At 36.2% G+C, this 13,715-nt stretch overlaps 1 protein-coding gene across 9 annotated transcripts in view; it reads left to right on the plus strand.

Moving 5' to 3' along the window:
- SSH2 (slingshot protein phosphatase 2) overlaps positions 1-13,715 on the plus strand; it is a 248,250-nt gene that overhangs the window by 172,076 nt on the left and 62,459 nt on the right. For all 9 annotated transcript variants that reach the window (XM_079130762.1, XM_079130756.1, XM_079130755.1 and 6 more), the window contains 2 exons: positions 2,446-2,549; positions 5,975-6,039. In XM_079130762.1, coding sequence (XP_078986888.1) covers positions 2,446-2,549; positions 5,975-6,039 — 169 coding nt within the window. The remainder of the gene's footprint in view (positions 1-2,445; positions 2,550-5,974; positions 6,040-13,715) is intronic.

Here is a 13,715-nt window from a genome sequence, read left to right on the forward strand (position 1 = left end):
TTTAAATTAACCAAAGGCCCTTATCTACCACCCCAACTCTCACCTTGTTTTGAAAGCAATGCATATATTTTGAAGAACACATTTAATATGGTTTACGTAGATATGCTTAAAAGCATAAGCAACAGAAGTAAGTAAGGACAATATTACAGAACTCTCAAAACCAGGAAGTTAATTCTTACACTACTGTTTGTCAAAGAGAAACTACCTCTATCCCACAAAAGGAATGACTGAGTATGCTCAGCTGTTTTAAGCTCTCAGCAAATACACTTCTTTTGTATATGTAGAGGTCTGCTTTACTTACTTACTGGAAACCAAAGTGCTGAAAACTTATTTTTCCTGGTGAATAGGTAGAATATTTAGCCTTTATTTAAAAAAATATTTTCATTTAGTAAGGTGGAAGATTGCTGTGTTGTCAGAAATGTGAATTTCATTTCCTGTCTGTGGTATACCCCACTTATTCTGTCACTCAGACATTTTGCTTTAGGTTGTTCCTTTAATGTGAGTGAAACAGTGGCCCACAGCAGGGTGGCATGTGCACACCACAGTGTAACAAGAGACAAGGCTTGTGCAACAGACCACAAAAGAGCAATGCTTTATTTAAAGATGGAAACAAAACAAAAAAATCAAAGCAGCCCCTCCCAGCCAGCATGTAAATTTTTAAAGTGGCATCTGTAGATCTGTTTTGTTTTTAGAAGACATGTTTTAGTCTATTTGGAAGGTTACCTGAAAAGTCTTATCAGCTTCATGCTACTTTTTTAAAGGATAAAATGATTCAACAACTGACAGCATTATACAAGTAGTTTACATTTGCCAATTAATTTATTATCAAACATTTATTTTATAGCCCACTAATCTGCCCCATACATTGAATTCTATAATGATTTTTATTTACATGTTACACTCATCCTAAATTATAATCCTGCTGTAGTGATGGGACAGATATAACTGTGGGGAAGGCCCTAAGATGAATTCATTTATTCATCACATCTTTTGAGCACCTAATATGTGTCTGGTATTATTTCTAGTAATGAGCAAAGTCAAATCCTTGCTCTCATAGAGCTTATATTCTGTTATATGGAGATAAACAATCAAGGATACCAGTGGATAAATATAATTTTAGTTTATGAGAAATAACTGAAGGAAACAACAACAGGATATATTATTAGGGTAAGGGAGGAGAGGAATGGTGATACTGGATCTGAGACAGACCAGGAGAAAAATCTTCCAAGTACACAATGAAAAACACAAAGATCCTAAGAAAGGGGCCTGCGATACTAAAGAATCAAAAAGGACAGTGCAACTAGCTCATAGTAAACAAAAGGAGAGAAATGTTATAAGATCAAAGAACTTGCTACAGGGTGTTACAAGGGCCTCAAAGAACAAGCCAAAGATTCGTTTTTCGTTTTTTAAGTATGAAAGGAAGCCTCTGGAGGGTTTTAAGTAGGGAAGTGATATTGTATGACTATTTATTTTTAAAAATCACTGGTGAGTGAATAATGGAGAGAGGAGCATAAGTGGTTGCAGACAAACCTATTCAGAGGCTTTTGCTAAAATAATGTCTGGGATTTGTTTCACTTTTTAGGGCAAGGTGAAGAGAATGAGTATATAGAAGAAACAAAATTATCCATAGATTAAAACTGGATAGGAATATGGGGGTTTATTATATTATTCTTCCTGTTTTATAAATGTCTGAACTTTTCTGTAATAAAAGGCATTTGGGGGGAAGGGGTGGCATGGGAGGAAGCTTATTAACAGCAGTGCTAGTGAGAAATGGTGGTGCCATGGACCAGAGTCAGTGATGGTGGGAATAAGTGGAACAATTCAAGGTGTATTTGAAAATAAAGTTCATAGACTTACTTATGGATTAGATATATATCACAGGGCAAGAGAGAAACCAAGAATGACTACTGTGTATCTGCCCTATACAACTGATAGATGAGGCTAGAATTCAACTAAGGCTGGGGCTTAAGAGGGTTTTGTTTTGTTTTCTTTTGTTTTTGTAGTGCTGGGGGTGGAATCCAGGGTCTTGCTAGGCAGTTGCCTTATTGCCAAGCTACATCCCCAGCCCAAGAGTTTAGTTTTGGCAATTTAAGATGCCGGTTAGATCCAAGCGGAAATGTACACTTGATCTTAGCCAAAAGGCCAAGAAGCGATCCAAGCAGAAATATTGAATAGGCAGTGTTGTTCACAGTTCAGTAGCCAACCCTGAGTAGTAGTACCATGCTCAGAAGCAAACTTGGAACCCTCCATTATGTGTTTCTACACTTTGCCATTGGCAACTTAAAAGTTCTACCCTTTGCAGATTCTGTAGGTAACACTGAAAGACTTGTTTGAATAAATTATTAATATGAAATAAGAGAGAATAATCCTAAAGTGGGTCTCCATCCTCCTCTTCAATTTTGTTCCTTAAGTAATTTATTTTCTTTTGATTTTTTTTCCTTACAGCATCAGCGAGAGCTTTTTAACTGTCAAAGGTGCTGCCCTTTTTCTACCACGGGGAAATGGCTCATCCACACCAAGAATCAGCCACAGACGGAACAAGCATGCAGGTAAAGCTGCACACATACCATTCCTTTTGGTTACCTTGCCCTTTGTTTTATTTTAAAAGGCTCACTCTCTCATCCCCATTTTTCCAACAGTTCCTTAATAATGAAAAAAGCCAAAAAAAAAAAAAATTGTGCTATTGTTTAATCACTTTCTTTCATTCTCAACAGTCCATTTTTCTAACTCTTAACCAAAATGCCTTACACACATAGTAAATGTTCAGTGAATTTTTCTTGGTCCAGTAATGAGAAAGTACAAAAATACTCTAATGAGAGTTATTTTATCACATATTAAAATACCCATCCTTGAATTCTAGAGTCTGCTTCTTAAGTGTATACATAATAAAAGACTAGAAATTTAACTCACGGGCCTCTGATAAAACAAGGAGGCATCAAATAATTATGCTTCTAGGAATAAGTGTAAAACTCTGATTTTTAAATATCTGCCAACAATAGTGTATACATGGTATTTCCTTTCATTGGATTTCTCTGAAGTCAAATACACCTATGATGATGAGGTTAAAAAAGAATCAGAGAAAGTGTATCCTAGGGAGAGAGGGCTCTCACTGTAGGCTGTTCACAGTTTAAGAAGATAATAAGTTTGATTCTTCTCTTTTGCCAAGCAAACTTTGTGTCATTTTGGGGAGAAAATAAAAGTCAACCTGAGGACAGTGATCTTTTTTATTTTTTTTCCCTAAGTTGTCAGTGGACCTTTATTTTATTTATTTATTTATTTATATGTGATGCTGAGAATCGAATCCAGTACCTCACACATGCTAGGCAAACACTCTGCCACTGAGTTATAATCCCAGCCCAGGATAGTAATCTTGTTCAATACTATACAAAGATCTGGTAGCTCATTGTTATAAATGTGCAGCTTTGATGATTTGTGACCTCCAGGAGTAGAAGAAATTTAATTACTAAGAAGGAAACAAAGAAGACTACAAACTTCGAGTATGTGGGTCAGAGAAAAAAGCCAGAAATATGGGATCCCATTGAGCCAGTAGTTCAGTTTAGCTCTAGTCAAGATATTCTCAGCTATTTCAGTGATTGTCCTACTTCTTGTTTGAGCTTTCATAGTTATAAATGTAATAGCTCAGAATTTTAGTCCATTTTGTTGGATGGTATTTTCTTCCTACCAGGACTGTCCAGCAATGGAAATATAAATGTGTGTGTGTGTGTGTGTGTGTGTATGTGTGTGTGTGTTAGAAATTATTTTTTGAAAATTGGTTTGGTATTTATACTTTCTAAAACCAGTGCCTACTGTTGTAGGTAGAGGGATAGGGGCAAGGAGTCACTTCCCCAAAAAACTTGAATGTACAGAGGAAGTAGACATAGCTGAGCTTTATATTTCTGTTGGGTGTGAATATTTATCACTTACAGTAAAAAGAAGACAAATTATTGGTTTAAATCTAGCTTGTTTGTCTAAGATGTTGGGCAAATTGCTCTGTGCCTTATAATTTTAGCAGGGTGAGTAGCTTTTAAAGTTCCTGCCCCAGTTGGCCTTTTCTTTGCTCAAACTTCCATACTCAACTGCCACCCCTATTTCTACTTGATTTTGTTCACTTAACTTTCCTCATACTAAAAATGAAAGCAGACTTAACACAAGCTCAATGGACTTGACTTGTGATCCAGTTCAGAACCGATGAGGCAGTGTAAGCATAAAGGCAGTTCAAAGAAGCCACAACCTCACATAAATTGAAACTGCCTCACAGGAACTGGAAGATGGTGACAGAATGGAAAGCAGATCAAGGGCCTACTATGTCTAATTACTTTTTTATTTATGTTTCTTGAACTGGTTAGATTTTCTTTTTTTTTAACATGAGATGCATTTAAAATATCTAAATACAGCCCAGGTCTGGTAGTGCATGCTTGAAATCCCAGTGAGTAGGGAGGCTGAGGCAGGAGGATTGCAAGTTCTATACTAGCCTGAGTAACTGAGGAAGATCCTATCTCAAAATAAAAAATAAAAAAAGCCAGTTATGTAGCTTAGTGGTAAAGTGCTCCTGAATTTGATATCCAGTACCAAAAAAATGAATAAAACCAAATATTTAAATACCATTTTGCAATTTAAAAATTATGGAACCAGGCATGGTGGCACATGCCTGTAATCCCAGCTATTCAGGATGCTGAGGCAGGAGGAGCACACATTCAAGGCTAGCCTGGGCAAGTTGGCAACACTATCTCAAAATAAAAAAGATCGGGTTGGGGTTGTAGCTCAGTGGTAGAGTGCTTGCCTAGCTTGTGTGAGGTACTGGGCTCGATCCTCAGTACCACATATAAATAAATGAATAAAATAAAGATCTGTTAACATCAAAAAAATTAAATTAAAAAAATAAAAAAGATCTAGGAGTTTAGCTCAGTAATAAACCATCTCTGGATTAAATCCCCAGTACCACAAAAAAAAAAAAAAAAAAAAGAAAGAAAAAAAGGTTGATAGATTCTACAATAATGACATTGGTCAGATCAGCCATGAAATGGGGGGAGGGAGGTAAGAAAACTATTCTTTAAGGGGTGGAGCAAGCAGGAAAGGCTTTCAAACTTAGTGACCATTTAGACAAACACACCTGTTTCTAGTCTACTTTTTTCCTTCCTTTTTCCACTTTTTGCATATATCATTTCATAATTAATAGCTATGAAATTAACATGAGGGAGATTATATATGTATTTTCCAAGACTAATGTGAGACCAGTTATGCTGTCATCCCTGATTATGTGGCTGTGTCAGTAACCTTAGACTCTCAGAAAGAGCTGGGCCTGGGTGGGCAGGTATGAAGTTTTTGGTTCTTAGATCATCATCTATGACAGTACATTGTCTAATTGTCTTCTGTTAGCCAGTGCCTCAGATTTCCTAGTTTAAAATAGGGAATAAGAGGAAATCTATAATAGTTCAGTACAAAGAAATTTCAACTTAGTTTTATGAAATGTATAAGAACAAATAAGGATTCAAATAATGGCAATTTTAAAGTACCTAATATGTTTAAGAAAATAGATATTCCTAATATACTATATTTAAGATATACTCTCATTTTAAGAGTACTAACAGCCACTAACTATTGACATTATTCTGGGGAGAATCCAATAGTCTTCTTAGTTTAAGTGCAGCTGAAGATTATAGTTACAGAAATAGGAATGACGAAAGGATTCACTATTTAAAGTTAGGGATGATTCTTTGAACATTAGATCACACACCACATTTTCAAAATGCCCTTAGTGCTACTATTTTCAATGGGCCTGAAAGCACAGCCAGCTGCCTCTGCCCAGCAGGTCTCTCTGCACTTAAAAAGAAATCAGTAATCATACTTAATTTTTGTGTCTAATGAATCATTCAGTGAACCAGAATTTTTCTTTACAATTTCTTAGGATAGAAGGAATCTTTTCTCTTGATACTAGAATAGAGAATAATTATCTTTGTTTTGTAAATTTCTCCAGGCGATCTCCAGCAGCATCTCCAAGCAATGTTCATATTACTCCGCCCGGAAGACAACATCAGGCTGGTAAGTTAGTAGTACGATCATAACTCTCTTCCTCAAAACTCTGTCTAAAATAGTCAACATTTAATAGTCATTTTTGTGTTCCAACAAAGCACTGGGAACTAGGTAGAAAATAAAAAGAAGAATGGCATTGGGCACTTAGGATTTAATTGTGGGTATAGACTAATGAAGAGTGATGTAAAATAATTTGATGATTCAAGACTGTTTAACCATCCGTTTGTAAGAGTCATTGCCCACAATAACAGTTGACGTTTGGAGAAAGCAGAGAAAACTTTTGAGAATTTCACCTAATAGAAGAAAGATTTTATATAGATAATGGAGGTTGAGTGGGTCTTGAAAAATAATGAGACTTGGATTAGTAGAAGGAAGTCATTCTAGGTGAGGACATAATTTAAGCAAAAGCTCACATAGGGAAGGTTAAAGAGGGAGTGTAATCATCAAGAATTGATGCTGGACTCGGTGTCGGGAGACCTGGGCTTAGGCTCATGATTATCATGTGAAGCTGGACAAGTTATCTTCAGCTGTCTGTGCCCTTTTCCTTATCTCCTGATTGCTTTTCACAGTAGAGAGGATCAAATGTACATGAAAATATATTGAAGAGTGTGAAATGCACACTTTTGTTAAAATAGATAAAATAGAAACTAAAAGATAAGGCAGGCAAATGGATTTAATGCTGTAAATTGGTAGTCTCAAACTGGTAGCTCACAGGCAAGAGATATATTTTGCTTGGGCCATACAGTATTTTGTTGTTGTTGTTTTGTTGTTGTAAGCCAGAATTTTATTTATTTACATATTTATTTATTTTTTTGTGGTACTGGGGATGAACCAGGAGCCTTCTGCTTCTGAACTACAACCCCAACCCCTTTTTAAAGTTTTCTTTTAAGATAGGCTCTAAGTTCCTAAGGCTAGCCCTTGAACTTGCTATCTTCCTCTTGCCTCAATCTCCCAAGTAACTGGGATTACGGGTGTGCACACTACTACACCTGACTTTAGCCAGAATTTTAAAACTGAATGGATTCATATAAAAATCCAGGTTTGGGAACTGGAAGTATGATTCAATGATAGACTGCTTGCCTGTCATGAACAAGGCCCTGGTTTTGATCCCCAGCATTGCACAGAGGTTAAAAAAAAAAAAAATCCAGATTTGGGTCTAAAGAAGTCAAAAATTTTGGGCAGCACTGAAATTTTATTCTCACTTGGCAAAATGTGGCTAGACTAGGATGGGAAGAGGCTTGGTACAGATTCTTTTTTTCTTTTTGGTACTAGGGATTGAACCCAGGGTCGCTTAACCATTTAGCCACATCCCCAGCCTTTTATTGTTTTTTTTTTTTTTTTACTTTGCGACAGCTAAGTTGCTGAGGATGTCTTTAACTTGTGATCCTCCTGCCTTAACCTCCCGAGTTGCTGGGATTACAGTCTTAGTTTACCATAATCTCCACTGCCCTGTTGGACTCCTGGACACTTAAAGTCAACTGTTAACACGTGTCTTCATTCTTGAAGTTAGTTTTCTTAAGAGTACTGCCTCTAATAAAAGTAGGAAAACAAAAATGGACTAAGCATGTTTCTTTGTGGAAATTTAAAAGTATTTCTATCCATTTAATGCTCACATGGCTTACTTCACTCATTTATATACTTGACTCCTAAATTACTAACTAGAGGTAATACCCCTTTCTCTTCAGCAAGCAGCTGTGAAATGTTAAAGGTTTTTCAGCCAAGGAATATCATGAGGCAGATACAGTATTTAAGAAAGAGTCCCCAGAAGCTAATACAGAATAAAAAGGAAGCCAGGCATGGGTTACATGCTTGTAATCACAGCAACTTGGGAGACTGAGTCAGGAGAATCTCAAGTTCCAGGCCAACCTCAGCAATTTAACAAAAAATAAAAACAACTTAGTGAGACCCTCTCTCACAATAAAAGACAAAAATGGGCTCAGTGATAGGATGTTTGCCTAGCATTTACAAGGTCTTGGGTTTCATTCCCAGAACCAGCAAAAAAAAAAGAATAAAAGAAAAGAAATTGAGTGAGGGCCATAAAAAGGTTAAGTTCAAATAGTTGATTTCCGCTTTCTCTTTAGGAAGAGACATAAATGAAAAGAATTTAAACCTGGGGAGCTGGGGTTATGACTCGGTGATAGAGTGCTTGCCTAGCATGTGTGAGGCACTGGGTTCAATCCTCAGCATAGCATATAAATAAGTAAATAAAATAAAAGTTCATCAACAACTAAAAATATATACAAATAATTTTTTAAAAATATAAGCTTGGTTGTATAAAGTTGATGGTCAGGCCTCTGAACTCTATGGTAATCACTGATTCTTCATTTACTTAATTATTCTGTGTTTAAATTTTGTCATCCTTTCATATTTTCTCTCATACGCCGCTTCTATTTACGTTTGTTATTTTTTTGAATCTAGGGCCTCCAGTATGCTAAGTATGTACTTTTTCTTTCACATCTGCTGAATCTAGGGATCTACAGTAGCCTCTTGCTTTTTGTTTTGTTTTGTTTGGTCCTGAGAATTGAACACAAAGCCTTGCACATAGTAGGTAAGTGCTCGAACACTGAGCTACATCCCTAGCTTTTTTTTTTTTTCTCAAGATAAGGTCTTACTAAGTTGCCCAAGCTGTTCTCAAAATTGCCATCCTCCTGCTTTAGCCTCCTTAATAACTGGAATTACAAGTGTACACCACTGTGCTCAGCTATTGCCTTCTTTTTTTACATGGCCAGTAATTAATTTTAAAAAGTTTAATTTGAAATGTCAAGGAATCTTTCATAATTACTTTATATATGAAGTTTAATTATTTTGTTGAAAATTTTATATCCTAATCCAAAGGTAACATTATACATTAATATAAATCTCATCTGCACATCTTTGTGTATGTAGTGACTGGGATCAAACCCAGGGCCTCATACATGTCAGGCAAGCACTACACCACTGAGCTACACCCCAGCCTTTGTCTGCACTTGATATACTTTCTCAAACAATTCTTTAAAAGAAAACCAGAAGGGCTGGGTATAGTGGTGTAGGCCTGTAACCTCAGTGACTCTGAAGCCAAGGGAGGAGGATATCAGGTCCGAGGCATTAGCAATGTAGCAAGACCCCATCTCAAAATAAAAAATAACAATAATAATAATAATAAATAGGACTGGGGTTGTAGCTCAGTGGTAAAATGTCCCCATAGTTGATACCCAGTACTACAAAAAACAAAAAGAAAAAAGTGAATAAGATGGGGTTGGGCATACAGCTCCTTTTATTTTTTTCTTTCTTTCTTTCTTTTTTTTTTTTTTGTACTGGGGATTGAACCCCAGGGGCATTTTTTATTTTGAGACAGGGCCTTGCTATATTGCTGAGGCTGGCCTCTCTAACTTGCAATCTGCTGCCTCAACCTCTCAAGTCATACAGGCGTATGCCACCACGCCTGGAGAAGGTGCAGCTTTTATAGCATTAATATTCTAAAGTAGAGTTCTTGGGCTTTAAAATAGATCACCTAGAGCGCTTTCTTAAACCACCAATTACTGGGCTTCACTCCCAGCACTTAGTTAAAAGAGGACAGTAATAATCCATATTTTTAGCAAGTTTCCAAAAGGTGCTGATACTGCAGGTCCAGAAATCATACTATGAGTACAACTCAACTAAAACCAATAGCAATAGTCACTTGCACATTCTGGATATCCAAATTTGCTGATAGCCTCCAAATATCAGATGGTTTGATAAAACTAAAGCTGGGGTCTTTCATCACTCATTTTATCTTTTTTTTTTTTTTTTTTTTTTATTGAGAGCCTTTAACCATGGAGACTTGGGAGAGCATGAAGGATGCAGTTAATAAGACATAGTTGGCAATTAAATCTTCTCTTTTCCTACTAAAATATGCAGCTGCAACTGACTTACATTTATAAAATATAAATTCAGAAAATGTAACTGATGCTTCTAAATTAATTCAGAATTCAAATGACAAGCCATTTTACAGTTGTTTTGAATTGTTACAAACACATAGTCATTATGTTTCAGATTGAGTGAGTCATCTTCAAGAAAATGAGTGAATGCATTGTATTATTTTGAACAAATTAGCACTTTTCTAACTGAAAGAAGCATTTGTAGACTCAAAGCAAAGGCTTTTGTTTTGAGTTAAATTTGGAATGTAAAAACTCTTATCTCAGAGCTTGTGCATACGGTTAAAAGTTTGATAGTCAACTTAAAGTCTTGCCTTTATTTATTTATTTTTAAATAACCCTGTCAAACTCCACATTTTGCTTAAGCATTGGAAATAGGATAAAATCAATATTTTCTTCTAGGGAAGCTTTGTGTTCCAAATACAGTATTAAGCACTAACTTAGGAAAACTATAGCTGGTAAAATAAGGGTGTCTTTTTATAGTACTCTTATACATTATTGAAGATCCGTTTAATTTAAAAAACACAGGGAAACCAGGCACGGTGGTGCATGCTGTTAGTGTGAGCAGTTGGGGAGGCCAAGGCAGGAGAATTGTAAATTTGAGACCAGTCTGGGCAATTTAGCAAGACCCTGTCTCAAAAGAAAAAAGACTGGGGATGTAGCTCAGTAGTAGAGTGCCCCTGGGTTCAATCCCCCATGCCACAAAAAAAGAAAGAAAGAAAGAGAGAGAGAGAGAAAGAAAGAAAGTCTGGGAAGTTAATAATTGTCAGGACATTTGTGGTAGCTTCAAAATGATGTTCTTAATTAGAGCTGAGGTCTCTTTGAGAACTCTGCAGGATAATTTAAGAAAATTAAGTTTTTGGTTTTGGTTGTACAGTTATGTTGCTCCCCCCCACCCCAAATCAGATCATTCAAAAAGGTGTAAAGATGAAATCACCATATCCTGGAGGGAAAAATAAAAAACATACTCTGGGAAAATCATTCTTAGCAATTCGAACAAGTATTCTTCCAGGTTTTTTTGTTTTCTGTTTTTTAAATTTTTTTTAGTTGTTGATGGACCTTTATTTAATTTATTTATTTATATTTGGTGCTGAGAATCAAACCCAGTGCCCTACACATGCTAGGCAAGTTCTCTACCAGAGTTACAACCCCAGCCCCTCCTTTCAGGTTTTTTTGTTTGTTTTTGTTTTTGTTTTTGTTTCTGATGATACTGGGATTGAACCACAGAGCTACATCCCCAGCCCTTTTTATTTTTTATTTGAATCAAGGTCTCACTACATTGCTGAGGATGACCTCAAATTTAAGATCCTCCTGCTTCAGTCTCCCTCATAGCTGGGATTATGGGTGTGGGCCACCATGCCCAGCTTCCTTCGTCTTTCTTGGACCTTTGTAAATGAAAGGGATAGAGAGAGCACAAGTGAGTGAAAATGCAAGGGAGCACATTGCTGTTTTTTTTGTTTGTTTGTTTGTGGTACTAAGAACCAAACCCAGGACCACTCTACTACTGAGCTACATCCCCATCCATTTTCATTTTCAGATGGGGTCTTGAAAAATTACCCAGGCTCACCTTGAATTTTTTATCTTGCTGCCTCAACCTCCCAAATCTCTGGGATTAGAGGCATGCATTACCTCACCCAGTGCTGTTTTGGTTTTGGTTTTGGTTTGGTTTTTTTTTAACAAAAATAAGATAAATACTATTTTGTAACCTGCTTTTTTCTTTATTCAGTTTGTCATGGATATCTTTCCATGTCAGTAAATAAATCGGGGGGGGGGGGGGGGGGGGAGGGGCACGGTGGTTTGGTGATGCTGGGTGTTTGAACCCAGGACCTTGTGCATGCTAGTCAAATGCATTACCACTGAGGCACACCCCCTAGCCCTTAAATCACGGCTTTTAGTGACTACACAAAATTTAATTCATGGATTATTTTTTTAATGTAAGAAACCTAGAGACTTCCTCAAATTCTAACCTATTTCTTTTGAAGACAGTATTGTTTAATTTATTAGTGTCACATCTGAAGTCTATTTTAATCTTAGCTATTGACTTTGCTTTGTTCTTTTGGCTAGAACTTAATATTTACATACTTTTGAAACCTTTCTCTCTGATGAATTGGGTGAGTTGCCTGTCTAGACATTGGGTCTTCATAATGCGGCTTCATTAAAGATAAACATTGCATGCAGGGGCATGATGTAAGACTTTTGGTGAAAAGAAATTAAAGGCAAAGGTGCAGTGTAAGCTTAAAGAGTATTTCCTGATATTAGATAATACTAATCAGAGAAGCTCTTGGACCAGGTGGCTCTGTGAACTGCTTATACTTAGGTGAAGCCTTTAATAAAAATTAGATATTAAGGGAAGTTTTAACATTATTTGAATGATGAGCTCAAAAAAGCAGGTTGGGTGCTCATCTTTAGGAATAAGCAGAGGCAAGAGATAACTTCTCTGACCTACTTCAGTCCTAATATTGCTGGATCAGTTCACCTGAAACTTGTAATAGAATTCCAAATTTAGGCAACAAATGAACTTTCTCGAAATAAATACCTCAGTTGTGCTATTGCTGTCATATTTTAAAATCCAGGATATTGTTTGGTTTGGAAAACTAGAAAAGATTTTAGTAGTATTCTTTTCAATGAGAACTTTATTCTGTTAATTAAATGCATCTCAGTTGTCCTGTTCCCATCATTTATTTCTAAATTCTAGAGACTGAAGAAACATGATAAATGCTATAATTTTCAGTACTAGAATATTATATACAAACTGCCACTTTAAATTACATTTCTCCAATTGACTTGATAAGTTTTTGCTAATCTCCCCAACAAAGGAATCTGAAAGAAACCTTAAACAGTGTGAGGGGAGCATATTAGAAAGGAAGAAACTTTTAAAGTGCCAATCCAACCTTTGACATTTTAGAGTTTTTTTTATGGTCTTTGTTTGTTTGTTTTTTGAAAATTTCATCTCATCCTTTGAATTAAGATGTAGTATTGAATTAATATCATGACTTCTAACCTCCTAAAGTTCTACTTCCTCTTAATAAAAATTTATTTACTACTGCAGATATTATTAGTGTTCTGTGATCAAATTCTAAGAATGCTCAGGTGTTATTCTTCCACATAAGATATTTAAAATCGAATGGATCTGAGATGTACCTGTTATTCAAGCATAAATCAGTGTGAGAGGGCTAGTTCCTTTCCTGTGAAATTTTAGTTCTTTTATTATAGATTAAGAAAAGGAGAGTCAAGCATTTGAAATGGCACTTGATATTAGAAATTAAAAAAATAACCAGGCATGGTGGTGCATTCCTTTAATCCCAGGGACTCAGGAGGCTGAGGCAGGAGGATCACAAGTTTGAGGCTAGCCTCACCAACTTAGAACTTGTCCCTAAAAAGAACTGGAGATGGCCGGGCATGGTGGTGCACACCTTTAATCCCAATGACTCAGGAGGCTGAAGCAAGAGGATCGTGAGTTCAAAGCCAGCCTCAGCAAAAGTGAGGCACTAAGCAACTCAGTGAGAACCTGGCTCTAAATAAAATACAAAATAGGGCTAGAGATGTAGCTCAGTAGTAAAGTGTCCCTGGGTTCAATCCCCCAGTATTAAACGATAGATAGATATAAATAAATACATAAATACATACACACATACATACTTTTTAACAAGAGACAATGTTTGTACTGCATATCACTTACCAAAACACTCCTGCTGCCCAACTTGGCCTGATATATTATAGGTAATATTTATGAAGATTATTTTTTTCCTTTTATCAGCTTTGATTTAGCCAATCAGTTGCCAGTAGTTGGTA

Source organism: Sciurus vulgaris (genome assembly GCF_902686455.1).
Source record: "Sciurus vulgaris genome assembly, chromosome: 3".
NCBI classification, from domain to species: domain Eukaryota; kingdom Metazoa; phylum Chordata; class Mammalia; order Rodentia; family Sciuridae; genus Sciurus; species Sciurus vulgaris.